Source organism: Lemur catta, chromosome 1, assembly GCF_020740605.2.
Source record: "Lemur catta isolate mLemCat1 chromosome 1, mLemCat1.pri, whole genome shotgun sequence".
Lineage (NCBI taxonomy): Eukaryota > Metazoa > Chordata > Mammalia > Primates > Lemuridae > Lemur > Lemur catta.
The window spans coordinates 135769214-135790589 of NC_059128.1; the positions used below are offsets into that span (position 1 = coordinate 135769214).

Here is a 21376-nt window from a genome sequence, read left to right on the forward strand (position 1 = left end):
GCCTGCCGAACACTTGCTAATCTTCCTTTGCAAGTGATCAAGCTTCGAGCTCAGAGCTTTTCACTGCACTGTAATTTCCATAAGATTCATTATCTTTGTTCCACTGTATTTATTTTTATAGTTACTTTCTATTTATGGAATATGTTATCTTTCAGCTTTTTAAGGTAATAATATAAAGTTTCTTTTTAAATATTTTAAAATAATAAATAGAAATGGATGTAAAGAAATTATTAGTGCACAGATACAGCAGAAATCTTGAGGGTAGCATACAAATGATTGGAATTTGAGAAACTGGATTACTTCATCATCTCTTTTCTTTGTTTTAAAGACTAGAATTAAAACTATTTTCTCTCTGTGTGTCTCTAGAAATCATTGCAATTAAGAATTACTCCACTGAAGGCTTAAATTGAGTGGAAACTATTTCTAATTTAATGAGCTGAATTATCCTTATCCTGTATGAACCATGTGACTTTACTATTATATTCCACGTTTTTTTTCATATTGCTTCAATTTAACTGATTCCAATATTGTTTCTGTCTATAAACTGAGCAATCAGCATCCCATAGGAATGTGAGCAACTTGAAGGAAGGACAGGCTGAAGTACCTGTGTACTCCCCATATTTAGTGCTACGCTTTGCCCATATTATATACTCAGATATTTGTTGAGTAAACGAATAGGTGGTGGTTATAGTGAATGGAGCTGCAAGGAGTGTTTGTGACTGGTATCCCTTAGGGTCAAGCAACATGTGGCCCTAAAGAAAGGATTTCTAAGCTTTTATAGTGACATGTAGAGAGGAAAGACATAAATCCAAATTTGAATTTCAGTTCTGTCATGACTTATTTCTACAACCAAGAATAAATTACTCTAATGTCTGAGAATTAATCTCTTATCTATAAAATGGTTTAATACTTCATCCATAAAGTTGCAAGGATTAAGTGTACTTTGAACGTATGTAAATATATCAAGTAGGATTTTTTGGTTGCAAGCCACAGAAATTGACTATGGCTAAATTAAACAAAAAGGGAATTCATTGGAAGGATCTGGGGAGAGTCACAGATTGAAGGGAAAGCTAAAGAACCAGGCTTTGGAAGGGCCTGATCCAGGGTCTCTTGAGGGATCAAAGTAGCCTGAGCAAAGGGACATTAGTCTTTTGAATACCATAGCCCCATTTTCATAGGAATTTTATTTTTTCATTTTCATATTTTAAAAAAAGTAAAAGTAAGCCATACCTCTCTACACAGAAAACTCTAAGGAAATTATGAGTCCTGATATATAAAATGACTGTTATAGTCCCTTGAGGGTAGGATAAGCAAGAAAGACCTGGGTTTTTGTTTTATTTCAGCCATTTCCCTCACAGCTTAGTGGAATTGTTAAATATTTCTTTCTCCAGCACCTGGTCTCTGACTGATTCATTATAGTATTTATAGAATTTCTATAGCACTGAAAACTTGAAACAAATATGAAAAAGGAGTAAGATCTCTGTCTCCAGAAATGGTACTGTTAGTCTGGGATGGGAACTTAAAAGCTTCATTCGCTTTTACCGTATCTTCCTCTTTTTTCTTTGGTGATCTCTCCCCACATTTGAGAGTTATACAGCCAGAGATGATCGTAGCAATCCACAGGAAAATTATAAAAGAGTCTTTCATTACTAACAATGCAACTTGGGGGTGCACCAAGTTGGAGGTGGGGGTGAAGTGGTTTGTACCTTCTCTGACATTATTTAGAATCACCAGTGTATGGTGATGAAAAAAAGCAGGCCAACTCTAGTTGTTTTTACTATTGCCTTAAGTTCTCTATAGGAAATGCCTCCCCGCCCCCTCCCCGCCGTGGCTGCAGCCAGGGCAGAACCTCCCACAGCCCCACCTCAAGTGCAGATCATATGTACAGTGCAACTTGTTTGAACCTGGAACAGTTTATCCTCTTTGGAGAAAGATGGAAAGGAGGGAGGAAGAAAGGGAAAGAGAGGAATGGTATAGGTTTTAGCTAGCTCAGTGTGGATCATAAGGGGGGAAAGAGCTGCAATAGGCACAAATGAAGAAGGTTCGTTTACAAAAAGGGGCTTCCTTCAGGAGCCACGAACGTGTTTGATTTAGGATGTGAATGCTGTAGGGCAGATCTAAAAGAATATCCAGCACTTCCATGATGTGTGGGTTCACAGAATCCCTGCTAAGCTAATTTTTTGTTTCGTTTCATTTCGTTTTCGAAGAAACTTGAGAAGTCTGGATCTCTAGGCTCAGAAAAGCCAGGTATATCGGGAGGCAAAATGAGGAAATATTTTTAAATGAAAGGGGGTGTAGAGAGTTTTAAAAACTTAATGCTAAAAGAATGTTTTTCTAGTCCCTGTAATATGCTTTCTGAAAACACATTGGCTTTTCCTTTTTCTAAGGCTAATCAAGAAAAAGGAGACTTTTATTGTACTATATTTAAAATGAATATTTAAGCCAGCTGTGAAAAGCTTTCTCCTAGCTCTGGCCTGGGATTTGTCATTTCATGCATTATTCAGTACTCCTTGCTCTGGGTACAACCCATAGCAGTTTTCTCTACTGTGCTCATTAGCACCAAATATTTATAGTTTGTGGGAAGGTTTATATTTTATATGTTTTAGTTTGTTTCCTAGTGACTTTTGAAAAGTGACTGAGAGATATTTATATTTATTCATTTTACATATTCTTATGAGGATACATAAACTATAGTAAGATACCTTAAATTTTTAAAAGAGCAAAAGCAAAGCAAGTGTATGGCTATCTAGAAAAACTAAGAGCTTGTAACATAATGAAGATTGTCTCATTTAGCTTAGTTTATGACAACCACTGGGTAGCAGGGCATTTAAGATTGTGCCTTAGACAAATGCCTGAAGTGCAGTGGTTCTACCTTGTTGCTTGTCAACTCACCTGCCTCAACAGACCATTGAACAAGGTGTGTCTTAGCCCTCACTTATGAAAGCTAAAAATAATAACCTTTGTTCCTAGGTGACTAAGCAAGTGCCTCTGGGCATCCAGAAGATTCTTCTAGGAGCCTTGCATTTACCCCAGCACACAAACCCCAAGTCGTGACCCAAAGGGTTTAATGTGAAGCAATTTCAAAATACTTTTAGCCAGTTGCCCATTTCAGCCAAAATAATATACCAGTAAAGCCAGTAAAGTACCCTTTGGACACATAGCTGTGAACATTGCATTTTGAGTAGGAAATTGAAAAGCTTGCCACGTGGGTCCTGCTGATGACATGGATTTCATTCAGGCCTCCTTCCTGCTGAGCTCACTGTGGTTTCTTGTCCTTACTGGCTGACTCCTCTGGGATATAGAATCCCTTCAAGTGGAGATTTCCTCATAGTGACGTTTCTTAAGACCCACACTATTCACTAGAAAAAAAGGACTCATTCTTAAGCTTTTGAGGAAGGTCTTTTTCCCTGTCAGTGAATGTACTATTTGGACAGAAAGCTGAGCAAATTCCAAAGCCAAAGAAAGTTACTGAGCCCCAGAGGTAAATTTAAAAATATCCAAGCCTTACCTCATGTACCCATGCTTCACTTATACTAGTAGAGTAGTTTAGAGGATGAAGGATTTAAATTGATCTTTCAGAACTAACTCTAATACTGGCATTATAAGAAATTTGAAAAAAATTAATTTTGTAAGTGACATGACTTTCTCTTTTCCTGTTTGTTAACTCATTAAGTACCACTCTGGGCTTTCTGAGATTAAGATTTAAACAGTCTCCCTAGAGACATTTTTATCATTTTACATCATATTGATGAAACAGGAATTTAACTCGTAACAAATTGAAGTTTACTTCATATTACAATTTCATTAATCAAGGCAGCATTAGTGTGGAATGTACTGTAAAGACCCATGCTAGTGCACAGAGCCATTTGTATGCTAGCTTGATTCTAGCTAATTCTCAGAAACTCTGTGTAGTTATAGGCCTTAGCTTTACATTTTTGTCACTCTCATCACTCTTACGCTTGGAAGCACCTAACAGAAGGGAGGCGCTGGAAAACCTGGGCCTTTCCTTGGCACACTTACAGTCTGTCTGGAGCCACTGCGTCTGAGTCCCCAGGCATCTTGCACACAGCTAGCCATCATGACGACTTCCCCAGAAACTGTGACAACAGAACTCCCTAAGCTTCAGAGTTACTCTTTAATTGTAAAATCTTTAACTAGCGAGAAGACAAGCTCATTCCCTCTGCTCATTCTCCCCCACTTTACCCCTTCCGGGGAGTTCTGATCCCACTGTCCCATCCTGCACGCTGACGGCCCGCAGCTGAATGGCCTAATGCTATTAGTTGTGTTGGCATAGCCATATCACTTTTGGAAACTAATTAAGGATTTTTGCCTTGAGAAGCTCCATTTATAAATTAATATGTTTAGTTTAGTCTACTCATATGAAGGAAAAGATTTGGGAAATATTTGCATATTAATAAAAGATGTCTTTTATTAACTAGAGGACTGTATTCATGTAGAATCTTTAACATCAGTGAGTACCTTTTGAATAAAAATTGAAATAAAGTGAAGTTTATTTTAATTGTTCTTTTAGAACATATTAGCTTTTATATATGAATAAAATAGGAATGTAATTCACTCAGAAAACCAAGGAGACTTGAAACTTTACTTATTTTATCTGACTTCAAACATCCTACTTTGTTGTATGACACATAACTTTGAAATACACTTTATTTTATAACAACTATGCTCAAAGCTTTTCAATATTGAGCTTCTCTTTTTAAAATATTTATATACATGCTCTAATTTCTAATTATAGCATCAGCATTTTATGTCTGGATTTCTAAAAGGAGACATGCATTAGAATATATATTTTAAGGCCTATGTGCCATATTTGAAACGCAAGATTTTTTTGTTGCCTGGGTTGTTATGGTTTCAACTAGTTATATGTGTGTGTGCACATGTGTGTATGTTCTAACCAATCTTAAAATTACAAGTAAAAATCCATCTGGTAATTCAGAATTAGTACTTCACAGACAATAGCTGATAAATACTTTATTATCCTAATGTTCTTTGTTAGCAACTCTATGTTCAAATCTTATCTACCCTCGAGTAGAAACATTTCTCTTCTTTATGGGAAGTAGATAGGAGAATGAGTGAAAAATGAGATTAAGTCATTCATGCAGCAAAAAGAAGGGAAGAGGCAAGCTTCTTTAAAGGCCAAGGTGAGGCACTCTGCTCCTGTGTGCTCTTGGCTGCCATCACCTGCCTGCTGTTGCACCTGCCTGCTGCTGTCTGGGCCCAGAGTCAGGGTCTTGGCTTGTTTTTGGATGAAGACACTTTGGATGCTTCTAATGTGCTGGCAGCTCATCTGGCCGCTGGTTACTCTGCTGCCCTCACCCAGCATCTGCATGGGTCCAGTCCAATGGACCTAGGTTGTACTAACAAGGGATTTAATACTAGAGATACAACTACTCTAGATATTCCTAGAAACCACCAAAAGTGACTCAAGAGGAAATGGAAAATCTGAACAGACCTAAAACGAGTAAAGACATTTAATTAGTAATCAACTTCCCCTCAAAAAAAAAAAAAAAAAGCCCAGGACTGTAACATGTCTACCAGACTGTAACATCAATTCTTCACAAATCATTTTGAAAAACAACAGATGAGGCAAGACTTCCCAACTCATTATAAGAGGCCAGTGTTACCTTGATAACAAAACCAGACAAATATATCATGAGAAAACAAGCCAACAAACCAATATCCCTTAAGAATACAGAGACGCACATCTCAACAAAATGCTAGCAAACAAAATCCAACAACATTTTTTTTCTTTTTTATTTCAGCATATTATGGGGGTACAAATATTTAGGTTATGTATATTGGCCTTGCCCCACCTAAGTCAGAGCTTCAAGTGTGTCCATCCCCCAGATGGTGTGCATCTCACCCATTAGGTGTAAATATACCCATCCCCCCCACCCCCCTTCTACCTGCCCGACACCTGACGAATGTTATTACTGTATGTACACTTAAGTGTTGATCAGTTTAAACCTATCTCTATTTGCAGATGACATGATCTCCTGTGGAAAAAATTCTAAGGAATCCACGAAAAAACTATTAGAACTAATAAACGAGTTTAGCAATGTTACAGGAGAAAAGATGAGTGTAGAAAAATCAGTTTTATTTCTACACACTAGCAATAAACTGAAACTGAAGGGAAAAAATTCAATTTACAATAGTATAAATAATAAAATATGTAGAAATAAATTTAATAAGAGAACTGCAAGACAGGAACACTAAAAACCGTAAAACATTGTTGAAAGAAATTAAAGAACACATAGGGAAATGGAAAGAGATCCCTGTTAATGGTTTAGAAGACTTAGTATTGTTAAGATTGCAATACTCCCCAAGTTAATTTTATCCAATCCCTATCAAAATCCCAGCTGCCATTTTTGCAGAAATTAACAAGCAGATCTTAAAATTCATAGGAAAATGCAAAGGGTCCAGAATAGCCAAAACAATCAGAACAGAGTTGGAGGACTCACACTTCCTGATCTTAAAATTTACTCCAAAGCTACAGAAATCAAGAGAGTGTGGTACTGGCACAAGAAGAAACATATTGATCAATGGAATACAACTGAGAGTCAAGAGCTAAACTCATACATTTATTTATTGTCAGTTGATTTTTGATAAGGATGCCAGTGTCTTTCAATGATGATGCTGGGACAACTGGCTATCCACATTCAGGGACAGCCAGATAGACCAGTTGAAGGAATGAAATTAGATCTCTACCTTACCTCATCTACTACAAATATTAATTCCAAATGGATCAGGGACCCAAATGTAAATGCTAAAACTATAAAGCTCTTAGGATGAAGGAATCATAGGTATAAATATTCCTAACTTCAGGGAGATACCAAAATACAAGCAACAAAGGAAAAATATCCACTGGACTTCATCAAAATGGAAAATTTTTGTGCATCAAAGGACACTATCAAGGTAGTGAAAAGAAAACATGCAGAATTGAAAAAAATGTAAATCATATGTCTGATAAAGGTCTGGTATAGTAGAATATAAAATAAATTATAACTCAGTAACTAAAGGACAACCCAATTTTTAAAATGTGAATAGAATTGCATAGACAGTTTTCCAAAGAAGACACACAAATGTCCTATGTGCACATGAAAAGATGCTTAACTTTTTATTAGTCATTAGAGATATGAAAATCAAACCATAATGAGATGTCACTACAAATATATGGGAATAGCAGTAGTGAAACAGACAATAATAGTGTTGGTGAGGATGTGAAAAAATTGGAAACCTCGTACATTGCTGGTGGGATTGTAAATGGTGCAGCCATTTTCTAAAACAGTTTGGCCGTTCCTCAAATGTCAAACAGAGAGTTACCATATCACCCAGCAACTCCACTCCTAAGCATATACCCATGAGAACTGAAAATATATGTCCACACAAAAAATTTGTACACAAATTTTTATAGCAGTATTACTCAGTACTGGGAGCAATATTATTCATAATGTACATTGTCTGATGAATGGATAAACAAAATATGGGACATCTATATAATAGAATATTATTCAGCCATAAAAAGGAATGAAGTACTGATACATGCTCAATATGGATAATCCTTGAAAACATCATGCTAAGTAAAAGAAGCCCAACTAAATAAAAGGCTACATAGCCTATGATTCCATTATTATGAAATGTCCAGAATAGGCAAATCTATAGACACAGAAAGTAGATTTGTAATTACTCAGAGCTGAGGAAAGAGAAATGAGAGTGAAAGCTAATGAGTATAAAGTTTCTTTTCGGGGTGATGAAATTGTTCTGGAATTAGATGGTGGTTATTATTGCACAACTTTGTGAATGTACTAAAACCACTGAATTTTATACTGTAATAGGGTGAATTCTATGGTATGTGAACTGTATCTAAGACAAAGAATGATTCAAATAATCACGAACGTTCAGTTAAGCCTATGTAAGTAAGATGTGTGGGTTTGTAAATCAATAGCTGTCTATGTACCTTTGAGAATAAAGGAAATATCCTATTGACCATTGTAAGTGTAAACCTGAAATACCTAGGAATAATCTTAAAAGGTGATATGTGTGACCAAGATGAAAACACTACAAAATTTTGGGGGAGATTTAGAAGGAAATATAAATAGATGGAGAAACACTGTACTACTGAATGAGAAGATTTGTCATGGAAGATTCAACTTGCAAGAATACATGGTATGAGGCAGGGACCCTCTACATCCTGAGCTCCTGGCCTCGTGAAAATAAGTGCTGAGAAATTGCTGTTGAATGGATAAGCCAAATGGGGGACTTGACAAAATGACTCTAATGTTCATCTTCAGGAATAAAGAAGCACCAAGAACATTTGCAGAAAACTAAGAACAGGAAGAGAAGATTATAGATATTCAATGTATTGTCAAAAAATGATATTCAAAGTCTAAAATGATAGATCAAGAGGACAAGGTAAAGAATCCAACAGACCTTTCTTCCAGAAGATCTAACTATATGGTAAAGAAAGTGGCCCAAAATAATGGGGTGAGTAATAGCAACGGCCAATTCAACAAATAAAGATTGGGAAAATAACTATATCTCTGAAAAAAAATTACCTGAAGCCTCGTCTCAATCTATAAGAATTTCAATAAATCATAAAACTAAATGCAAAAAATATGAGTAAAGTGATAAACTATAGATTAATATTAACTTATTTTAGGTTGGAGAATGGAGGAAATCATAAGAGAAAAATGTCAATTGGATTACATAGAGGCCTTTTGCCATGCTAAGGAGCTAGGATTGGGTGGCCAGCCACTGAAGGGTTGTAAACGGAGGCACATGATCAGATACACCATATGGAAAGATCATGTCTCTTCAGCATAGAATGTGGATTGCAGGTGGGCAAGACCAGTAAGGAAACTAGTTAGGAAGCTACTCCAGGAACGAGTTGGTGGCCAGGAGCTGTATAGTGCCATTGAGGATGGAGAAAAATAGAAGGATTTGAAAGATATTTAAGAAATAGGAATTAAATTCTTGGTGATTCGTTTGATTAGTAGAATACAGGTGAAAGGGAAAAATCAAAGTTCATTCCTCGGCTTCTACTTTGTGCAGTGAGGTGAGTCCATTCACTGAGGCAGGTAACGCAAGAGCAAAGTGTGTTGGAGACAGAAGTTGTGGAGAGAGGGGTGATTTTATTTCAAGACCTGTGTGTCCGATAGGCTGTTGAATTTACAGTGCTGAGCTCAGGAGAGTGATCTGGACTGGAAATCTAGATGTGGGACTTGCTGGCATGTAGCTGATAACTGAAACAGGGGAGCACGTGGCACTGCTTGGGTATGATAGGTAGAGTGAGAGCAGAAGATGGCCACATTTAGCTGATCCTTGAGAAAAGCTGCCATTTAAGGGGCAGATTGAGGAAGAGGAATCTGCAGCAGAGACTGAAAAGGAGCTGGCAGAGAAGTAGGAAGAAAGGAAGAGAGGAGCATGAGAAAAATCAAAGAATATGACATAATGTAAGGCAAGTGCTTCAGCCATGCCAAAAGCCCGGGGAGAGATCAAATAAAATAAAGAGTGGACAGTATCAGTCAGATTTTGGAAGAAGGTCTTTGGTAACCTAAGTTCACATCCGTACATGGAGTTGTATAGCTCAGACCAGAAATGTATAGAAAGTGAGAAAGTAGAGGCAGATAAATAGAATGACAGACAATTCCTGGGTTGCCCTTTTTCTTACTCATTTTAGCATGATTTCCACGAATTTATCTACTATTAATAATGAAAATTGAATGTATATTTTAAATATGCCTTTTCATATTAAATTTTGGAAATTTCTTACAGTCTTCTCCTATATGTTGCTGCTTTCCTTCAGAAATAGTGAAACCTTGTGATAGTCTCCTGAAGATCTATCTATGAGAAAATAGTGGAAAATCATCTATATAGGAAGTGTAATGATTGTATTTTTTTATACAGTTATATTTCATACAAACCCATGTCTAGGTATTCTTTTTTACAACTTGATTTCTAGGAGTGAGTTCAAGTAAGGTAATAAGAGCTCATTTTTAAAAAATATAGCAGAATTTCCTCATTTTATTTTGAGGCAATCCTAGAAAAATGCATCTTATTCCATTTTGCAAAAACCAGTATTCTGAAATGCTTCAAGTGCAGAGTTGTGTTGTTATGTTTCCTATTACAGGAAAGCCAGTAAAACCAATAATGGGAGACTCATGAGGGCTTTTGCTTTGGTTTTTCTCTCTGGAAATGAGATATGAGATTTAGAACAATCCTGAATTCTCAGCCTATACAGTAAATGCCCAAAGGGTCCTCTGGAAAACATGAATGTTTCTGATAATTTAGAAATGGAATTTCGTGATTAAAAAAGTGCCAAATTGGAGCCGTATAGATTTCCTCTGCAAAAGACAAACCTCATCTGATTAAGAAGTATTTTAAAGGAGACAGTTATTTAACAAATCCACTGTTAGCTTTCTTTGAGATTTAGAGTTTCGATGAGGACTGTGAAAAAATTTAAGTATCAGAAAATAAATTATTTCCCACATCTTGGCCATGGAAAGAAAATATAGATCATAACCATTTTTCTCTGAAGCATTGTTTCTCAACCTGATGAAAACTCCTCACAGTAACCTGAAAACTCCCTAGGAGTTCTGGGTATTGAGAACAAAAATCCCCCTCCTGCTAAGCAATTCCACCCTCTGTCACCAAGGACAACTTACATTTCCCTGTTTTGCACTTTTTGTTATGTGATTCCCTTCAACTAGAATATCTCCTAATATCTTAATCACTTTATTTTATTTCTACTTATTGATATCCCTCAAGGCCCAAATCAAATACCACCTATTCTATTAGGTTAGTAGAGTAACTAGCTACATACAATACATAATATATGCTATTTCACAGGGTAGCTATTTGCAAACTTTTTTTTCAAGTTAAGCCTAGAGATGTATGCAAACTTATTTCTAGTTAGATTGCAAGCTGCTTCTAGAAGGCAAGAATTCTGTACCTCCCATGTTGCCCAGCATGATGCCTGACATATTGTTGTCATTATATAAATGGTTGTTCATTACAATTATATTTATAATTATATTTCAAATATCCAAATTAAGAGTGAAGCCATAATTTCGAACAGTTTTCTCTTTTTCTGTTGTAGCCAAAGTATAAATGACCAGAAAAAAATGGGTCAGGTTCTCTCTTGAGAGCCTAGTCATTCAAAATTTAGAATTCATCCAGGTACAACTAGAAACAATTATGTATACACAGTGACTGCAAGTTTCTCCAACATAAAATAAGATGGGAACTTATAAAAATATTAATTTTCCAAGAAATGTCTCTCATGTCTAAGGTAGAATTCTTGAATGTTTTGCCTGCTGATTACAATGGAAGCCTTTTAATCCAATATAGTTGGGATTAGTAACTGGTACATTCGTTGATAAAATTTTTTAAAGCAGAAAGGCATTTAAAAAGTGTATACATACTATAATTTAAAACACACAAATAATCATTCACTAGTCTTTTTTAAATAAGGCCTGTTTTTGACTCGGGGTTTGATATATAGAGTTTATTATTCTCTTTCTAGAATAAATCACCAAAATTCATTGTCTACTGCATTGTGTTGAAATAGGTAACATTGTGTTCACCATGTTGGTTCTTTAAATAGGAGCAAAAATCTAAAGAATTCTTTTGAAATAATCTGAGTATAGAATATTTCTAGCTTTTTATGTTTATTGACCAGTCCTACATATCAAAATTTCTATACTTTCGTCTAAGTTAACATTTTATTTTAATTTCTTATTTTAGAGTCTTTCCAAAGCATTCAAGATGGATTTTATAGAGATGTCTCCTTTTGTTTCTCAGTCATGTATAATTATTTTATTTAATATTTAACTACATTAATCATGTGATAACAACTGGCATAATTTGGAAACAAACACAACTAATTCATAACAAGTAACAATTAAACTGGCTGGAGCAAAAGTGCTTGAGGTGTACTAAAGAGTAGTAGCAAGTTACCTGCCAGTGTTAATGTTCACCATGACATGGGCATCCTTACATAATTAAGGATAAAACCATCTTTATATAAGGAATGGAGATTAACTGTGAATCTGTGAAACAGGTTAAATGGAGAGTGGTTAGGAGATCTTCTATTATACCCTTATTTACTACTACTATCCTTCTGACATTGTTCCACAGAGAAATTGAAGGCACGTATTTTATTCACAATTAAATAACTTCACTCTCTGGGTTAGCTGGAGGACAATAGGATTCAAGATATTGAAGGGAGCATAAAGAGGAATCAGTTGCAAAGTAACTTTCTTTACTGGATGTGTTGGGTTAATTCAAGTAGAGCTGACAAAGGTCTATGTACAGATGAAAAAGTACGACATAATATATGTAGAGTATTTCAGGTGTATTTGCTTCATTTCAGGATTTTTGGTGATTTTCATTAAAAATTCATATGGCTTAAAAATTGTTGAAAGAATGAATTGAAGGAGGGATTAGAGAGTTGGGAAAATGCATTTATTTTTGTCTTATGGAAATTGACTATGGATACTCTCATAATATCATAAACCACTCATGGTGGTTTATATCAAATCATAATTTTGTGACAAAATATCAGAATGGATGCAGGGAGTTAAAATCAGCTGAGAATATTCTAGAGATGAAATTGAAGATTGGGTAGATGGAGGATCCCTATAGAAAAGTTGGATTTGCCTTCGTGCAATATTTAGAGATGGAACAGTTCTTAGATATCGTCTAATTCAGTAGTTCTCAACCATGGCTGTTCATCTGAGATATACAGAAAAAACTCTTTAGTTTTTAAAAATCACATTTCTTACAGGTTATCCCAATTTTCTTCCTTAATGCAATGATCTTATTCAGTTAGCCTAATGTTTAAATTTTCCTCTCATTGTTTTTATGATTATTTCATTATTATTTTTGGTAATGTGATAAAATGACTGTGAAGGAAGGTAATATGAAATGATTTCCAGAAAATACCTTTAATAACATTCTAGCATAAAAAACAACTGGTCCAAGAAAGTTTTTGACTTAGTATAATATTGTAAAATCCAACTACTTATTTTCAGGATGATTTTTTTTAATCCCCCAGAAACCTTATTTGAACAATGTTTGCCTACTTATTTTTCTAAAGTCCTGAGAATTTTCCTTAAAATATTAAGACATGCTCAAAAGAATTCCATTATATATGAACCTATTGACTTAATGGCCTCTAATACTATATATCAGTTTTGGTATTGGAAGATAAACCAAAACAAAATTAAATAAAAATATGAGCAATATTGTTTCTGTTTTTTCTCACGTTGAAACTCTGCATAAGCTGGGCGCAGTGATGTGCTCCTGTAGTCCTGGCCACTCAGGAGGCTGAGTCAGGAGGATCACATGATCCCAGGTGTTCAAGGCTGCAGTGAGCTATGATCACGCCACTGGGTGACAGAGCAAGACCTTATCTCTAAAACAAAACAAAACAAAATTCTGCACAAGTGGATTTTGGTGGGTTTAAATTACACCTAGAAAAATAAGTTATTTTAAAGTTTTACTTTTTGAGTGTTAGGTTTGCCCTGACATTTTGAACTTTTGCTTTTCTAGGGTTCTGAAGGTGTTTCTTTCACGAACGGCCCAACGAATTCCGTATATGACTGGTGGACGGGTCATGAGGATGCTGGCAGTAATACTCTTGGTGGTGTTTTGGTTTCTCATTGGCTGGACTTCGTCTGTATGCCAGAATTTGGAGAGGCAGATTTCACTTATTGGCCAGGGGCAAACATCCGATCACCTCAGCTTCAATATGTGCCTCATTGACCGCTGGGATTACATGACAGCAGTTGGTATGTGGTTACTTGTTTTGTGTGATTTTCTTATCATTTTATCAGTAGCATCATAATTGACTTCTTTAGTAGCCTTACAAGACTCTTTCATGAAGCCTAAAGGAATTTCACCTAATATAGTTTTAGTAAAACAATATGAAAATGATAGTAATGACATGTGCGATGCAGTCTTTTTCTGGAAGTTCCATTCTTTTTCAAAGGTATGTAGCTTTGGTGAGAAAATGTAATCAGATAAACCAGAAAGGAGACAGGCAGTGAACAGAGAAAACTTGTGTGTACAAAGAGTCTTTCTGCTTTGCATCTTATCAGTTGGTCCCCATTTGATTAACTGTAGCTATTTTCTTGATTTATTTCCTTAGCTGGGAGAAAAAAGGAAGCATGCTGCTATTGTTATGCAGTTTTGGCCCCATGATATATCTGACTTGGTATGTAGGGCATTTTTGGTAAAGAGATTATCTCTGCAAAATTTCTGATTAATCTGTCTTTCCTGTGCTTATTTCTAAAGATAATTTATCAGTAATTCTCTGGAGCTCCAGTATTACAGAAAAACTAAGCCATGCTACTTGCAGGTAGTAAGAGTTAATGTGGCTGAGAAACTGGAGAACTTAGAACCACGTCTTGACTTGGGCCCAAAATACAGCCCAGTGTTTTGAAAAAAAAAAAAGGAAAATCCATAGGAATTTTTCTATTGTCAGTATCAGGCTGTGTTAAGCTAAGTCTCTAAAGATACAATAAAAGAATGAAAATAAACCTTTGTTATTTTGTTGTCGTTCCCCTCAGTAAGCTGAAGGACAAATCTTAATTTTATTTCGCAGGTATAAAAAATTAAAACATGAATTTAATTCTCATTTTCTGTCTTCCCCACATTTGGCAATTGTTGGTTGAATATTCACATCTAGTCTTTTGCTGGAAGCTAATAAAATGTATATTTAGTTTATAGTTCAAATGGAGGAATATGTTTCTGGGCAAGATATTTTAGGAATCTTATAGGCCTGGTATCTGTAATAATGATGTAATGTGGGTACGTAGTGGGAATGGTTACAATGATAACATATAAAGCTTATTATATTTGGGGCAATATAACTATCAGAAGATAAAGCATAGAACTAAGGTAGGAAGAAATTTTGATCTTGACTTTAGTCTAGATATGAAAATTAAACAAATAATATAGGTAAAAAATTTCTACTCAATAGAAACCTCTTGACATTATTTTATACTCTTCAGTGCAAGTTAACCAAATAGGAAAATCATTTCCTTGTATTACTATGAAGAAAAGTCCACTAGATTTTTTCTGTTTTATAAAAAAAAAAATACTCAAAATATATTATGACACAAAGAAACAGATAGCATGCCCTATTCACCTAGCATTTTTTGTATTTTTTTACACACTGGTTTTGAGATGCTTTGAAGGCCTTTTTAAAATTTATTTTGTAATCTAAAGAAGATCACATTTGTGATTTCTATGTAGAAATATATAGGAATATACAATTGATAGCAACCTTCAATTTATTTTATATAAACTTTATATACAAGTAAGAATTATATACAGTCAAAATCCACTGAGTACCTATAATTTCTTGAGTACTTTATGCATTGTGTACTTTGTGGAAGATACATAATGAATAAAGGCCTTACTCTTTTCATCAGGTATCTTACATTGGTTTATATAGATAAATGAGGATTGTTAAGAAATTATTAAAAAGCAAAATTAGGTGGTAAAGACTCTTGGTGCAGTAGTAGTTCAGTAAAGGAAGACAACAGTTTGGACCAGAACCAAGGAAACTTTATAAAGGAGAAATTCTTTAGCTGTGGGTTATTAGATTATTGTAAAGCATTGTAGAGAACATTCATTTGATAAGAATAGTGGTGGATGGAGGTGGGTGGGAATTGCATGAAATGTGAAGGAAATGCCTAACTAGAAAGGAGGATTATGTTGGAATACACTGTGAGTAATGCTGGATAGTTGAGTTTATTGTGAGTTTATTGAATGCATTGTCGATAATACTGGATGGTTGCGTTTATTGAAAACATCTTAAAGGAATTTGGGGAACCAGAAAAGTGATTTGATGAATCAGTAGATTCAGTCTAGATTGCTTTCAGGATGCATTTTTAAAAAGTGAAATGTATCAAATTCAGGGAGTTGGGAGTTGGAATTATAGAACGGAGAAAGACTTGGAGTGGTTCCCCAGGTGGGGTCCCAGAACCAGCAGCAGCAGCATCACCTGGGAACTTGTTAAAAATGCAAATTCTTGGGTCTCATTCCAGACTTCCTCAGTCAGACACTCTGGGATAATGGGGCAATCTGCGTTTAATAAGCACTCCCATTGATTCTCATGCTACTCTAAAGTATAGAACTGAGTCAGTGGAAGGAATCAGGTGAAACTGCTAGAATGTAATGGTGACTAATCTCAGCTGTGCCCTGGCCAGTCCATAACACTCCTCCTGTTCCCCTGATCGACCACGACAACATCCTTCACAATGATTATTTCAAGTCTTATATCCTTTCCCAACTATCCATGTTTCTGTTTTCTCTTGGTAGATGACTTCTACTTGAAAAAATAAATAGCCATCATTTAGGAGTGTCTTCAAATTCTTGCCTACATATCTATAAATCTTTCTATATCCACACCAGTTTTATGGGTTTTTTTGTTTTTTTATTGATACATAATAATTGTACATATTCATGGATTACATGTTACATCTTGAAGCAAGCACACAACATACAATGATCAAATCAGGGTAACTGGGACAAGATTCACCTGAAACATTCATCATTGCTTTATGTTGGGAGCATATGAAAACTTCTAGCTATTCTGAAATACAGTAAACTATCATCAACTATAGTTGCCGCATTGTACCAGTGAACATTAGAACTTCTTCCTTCTATTAAACATAATTACCCCTGCACCAACATCTCTACATTACCCTGTCCCACCACCCTGATCAATCTCTAGTAGCCACCATTCTATTCACTACTTCCTTGAGATCAATTTTTTTTTAGGTCCCATATTTGAGTGTGAAAATGAAATATTTGTCTTTCTGTGTCTGGTTTATTTCACTTAAAATAATGTCCTCTGGATCTATCCATGTTTCTGCAAATGACAAAATTTCCTTCTTTTTCATGGCTAAATGATATTCCTTTGTGTATATACACCACATCATTTTTATCCATTCATCCCTTGATAAACCCTTAAGCTGATTCTATAATTTAGCCACTGTGAATAATGCTGCAATAAACACTGAAGTGCAAATATCTTCTGGTTACATTTTATGACTTTGCCTCACCCAAGTGAGGTTTAGAGGCATACCCTTCCCCTCTACAATGCTCACCGTGTCTGTGACCCTTAGTTGTGAGTTTGTGCCCCACAACCCCCTAATCCCTGGAGAATATTACTACAATGTGAGCACCATAGTGTTGATCAGTTAGTATCAATTTGACAGCAAGTATATGTGTAGACTATTCCTCCGATCTTGTGAGACCTCACTGTGGATAATGGGCTCAAGCTCCATCCATGAAAATATTATAAGCGGTGCTAGATCACTGTCGTTTCTTGTAATTGAGTAATATTCCATTGTAAACATATACCAAATTTTAGTAATCCACTCATGAATTCCACACCAGTTTTAATCTTTTCTACCTCATATTGTCTAAGCTAACACCTCAACCTGTGCCACACTCATCTAACGTTTGACCGCCTCATCTCCAGTGACCTCTGTTACTTCATCTGAGTTTTTTTGTCATCTAAAACTTCCCTGCCTCCAGAATCACGAAAGAATTCCATTCTGACCACAACTTTCCTAGCTTGTTTACTGCTTCTACAGTAGCTCTTTAGCATTGTAGACTATTTTCATTGTACTTTACTGCCACTAAATTCTCCTCTCCTCCAGAAACAAAGCTTACCAGGAAGCAAATTATTCCACTTGCAAGGAGGAAACTACAAAAAAAATGGGCATCTTTTAATACATTAAATCTGGATAATACTGGGAAGTGGGACATAGAAAGAAAGAAGAGCCCAGAGCTCACTTCCTAACCGCAAGGTCGGTAGTGCAAGGAAGAATGAGCATTCATAGCTTGAGAGAGCTGCAGGGAATGCAGTTCCTTAGGCAATAGCCAAGTCTCAGTTAAAGTAAGGAGACAGAAAGAAGATAGAGGAGATTGATTATGGTAGTGAGATGGTCATGGGTTTAGGAATGAGATAGAAGTAGCAAAACTTGAGCGGCAGGAATTAAACTAATACCCGTGAAGGTGTTAAATGATAACATTAGGTTCTTTAGTAAATAAGCAGACCAGTGATGAGTGCAGGGACGAAGAGGTAAAAGGAAGTTAAATTTTGGGTGGTGTTTTTGTTGTCTCCCACTCACTGTTTTTGTCCTATAAACTACTACAACATGTTAGCTCTGATAATATACTTGTCCTGCAGTGACATAACACAGTCCTCTTATAAAAAAAAGTCAGGATACATGATTTAGAACAGGAGCAAATATTTGGAATTAGGACTGTCTTGAAAAATCTGAGACATGTGGTTGCCATATTTTTTTTCACACTACCCTACAGCAATTTTCATTTATTTGTCTTTTAGCATGTAGCATCAAGATATTCTGTATTTAACCTCTCTTAATTTAATGTTTTTGAATGTGTTAGCATAGGCCTCTTTTCAGTTCTCTATATAGTTTTATAGTTAACATGTTTACCATTATATTTTTGATTCTCAGGCTGTTAAGAATAAATTCATATATCTTCAGTCACCTAGAAAATCTGTACTGAACGCTAAGTTACTCCCTGGTTCCTAAGTGGAAATGTTTCCATGTATGGGAGGCGCTGTGGTAGAAGATAGGTTTTACCTTAAATATTTGTCAAGAAGTTGGGTATACTTACATCAGTGTCAGACGTCAGTTTAGAAAAAAGAAAAAGTGATGGTTAATATATTGGTAAATTTGCATTCTGGATTAGCTTTACCTGTCAAAAACAATCTATTCTTTTAAATAAATACAAAATAAAAAAATCATTTGAGAGAGTGAAATACTAGTTTTTCCACTGAAGTAGAGCTCTAGTAGTTAGATATATGAGTCATAAATTTAAAAGTCTGGGTCCATTCTATTTTTGCTTATTGCACAGGGCTGTTCTAAAACTGCTCAGATAGATGATTTTTCTACCACAAGTGTTTCTTTGAAGAAATAATTTGAAAACATGGAAGGGGGAAAAATGAATTTTAGAATCCAATTGTCATTTATGTCTTTTTATAATTTTCAGTAACCTTGTTTGCCTTGTATAAAGAATTGTGCAGTAAGTTTTAATGGAAAACAAATAAGGATATAAACACTGCAAGTATGGAAGACAGATGAACATTGGACAATGTGAGAAGTGCTTTTTGGGCCCAGTAGTGAGTTTTTTAATGAATTATTTTATTTATCTGGTGGAAGGAGAATTTCAAAATTTGGATGCTCCAGAACATTTCTAGATCAGATTAGACTTTCTTTAAAGATTTAAATTGGCATACCTCCTTGAGAATTATCTAAATCTATAATAAAATAATACTAGAGTACTTAACATTGCTTGTCATTATATGACTCAGCACTTTGAAATTTTCTGAGTACATTTAAATATATTTTCTGTGGCTCGCTAAAGACAAAAGTATTCTTCCATCTGTTCATCCCTCTTTCCTGTCTCAACCTAGTATCTGTATGCTCCTCAGCAACAGTGCCTATATTGGTCACACTGTATACCTGACACCTAACAAAGTGTCTGTCACTTGTAGGCTCTTGATTAATATTTGCTGAAAAAACAAAGAATGAGCTCAGCTCACCTTATCTTGTGATATTTCCTATGCTCAGAATTAGATCATTGTAGGAAACATGTTAAAGCTAATACTGTAGAAGTTACACAATTGTCCCCAAGTTCATTTCAATTGTAAATGTGTACGATCAAATTTTGGGAGGTATTTTTTAGCAAATTATATAAACTAAGTTGATAATTCCCAGCCATTTTATGAAACTCTACCTGTGACTTCTCCAACAGCCAACATAATAGATGGGTGCAAATTTGGCATGGTAAATTCAAAGTATAATTTTAAAAAATTACATAGTATAATTACAATTATTGAAATAGAATAAAATTTATTTGGTTTTGATGAAAATTAAAGGAGCCTGTTATAAATTAAGTTCTTTCTCCCTCCAGCTCCATCTCCTCATGGTTGTGAAAAGTCCTCCAATATGTGAGGTGTCATGTGGTCCAGGAAATTCTTTACAGCTTGGCATCACTTTGTTATATATTTTACTCACCAAGTTGGAAAGAAAGACATAGAGAAAAAATAAGCAATATAAGGTATGATAGGCTTGAGTTCACATCCCATTTGGTAATTTTAAAATATTTGTGCTTTCAGTGAATTCCAACATTGAATACTGTTCAAAAGTACTAGTTTCCATGGGTTTCACATGAAAGATTGTCTCTACAGAAACTATAATACTTACTTTTCTCTTCTTCATTCATGGACTCTTCCTCTTTGTTCTCCTTAATATGTTCAGTAATTTAATAAGTCATATGCCAGTGTTTAGAAAGAACTGAGAAAAATATAGTAACTCTCTTACTGAATTATATAGAGAAATTCTACAATAGCAATTGTTTTTAAGGATTTAAATACTTAATTACCCTACAAGATTAGACTGTATTATGACAGGTGAAATATGATATAAGCACCATTCAATGCATATTACAGAAAGTGGATTAAACTTCCTCTTCATCTGACTTAGATTAATGTTCTTGAATTAGGTTCATTACATACATTTTCTTTTATTCTGATGTACTATATGTCTTAATCCATGCTGCATTACTTATTACCATTTTAAACATATATTTTTAATTTTCAATCAAAGGATAAAACTCTGACCACATTGACAGTTTGTCTTGGCTTAGGCTATATTGCTAGAAACTACACATACTTTTTGAAGCACTTGCTTGAGTGCTTTCAGAATTAGTGAAGTGGGGGCTATTTTCTTATTTACATGCTGCTCTTCTGAAAAGTGCTTGCCCCTTCTTTGAGAAGTAGTTATTTATATGATGATAATGGGCAGAGAGAAAGAATAATTCATTTATACCTTAATTTTATATTTGTAGTGCCATTTTTCTCTTTTAGAAGTTAAAGTAGTTTTGTCCTGGGTTAGGGATTATCTTAGGACAGGGCTTGCGGGACATGGAGCAACAGTCACTAAGATATGTCTGGTGACCACAGTTTCTTCTGTGGAGTTTCAGCTCCCTTTTGAAACCCTAGAATTTTAAAGTGGAGAAAAAATAAGAAGGAAAAAAGTTCTCTTTTGTTGTTTGACCAGAGAAACTCCATAGATTAACTCAGTTGTCAGCACGATTTAGGTAGTTCTTTTCCTTGTATTAAAAAGAATATTTGTTATCAAAAAAAAAAAAAAAACAGACACGATAGCTTAAATAACAAGCTGCTAACCCATCAGCACCGCACATTCCAATGTGTTCTTAGAGCCCCACCAATTCTGATTTCTGCAGTCATCTTAAAGAGAAGAACCTGGTGCTATCATTTCCTCTGAGATTAGATACA

At 35.1% G+C, this 21376-nt stretch overlaps 1 protein-coding gene across 1 annotated transcript in view; it reads left to right on the forward strand.

The window, feature by feature from the left end:
• GPR158 (G protein-coupled receptor 158) overlaps positions 1-21376 on the forward strand; it is a 352568-nt gene that overhangs the window by 309657 nt on the left and 21535 nt on the right. Inside the window, exon 7 of the mRNA XM_045535100.1 lies at positions 13576-13814. Coding sequence (XP_045391056.1) covers positions 13576-13814 — 239 coding nt within the window. The remainder of the gene's footprint in view (positions 1-13575; positions 13815-21376) is intronic.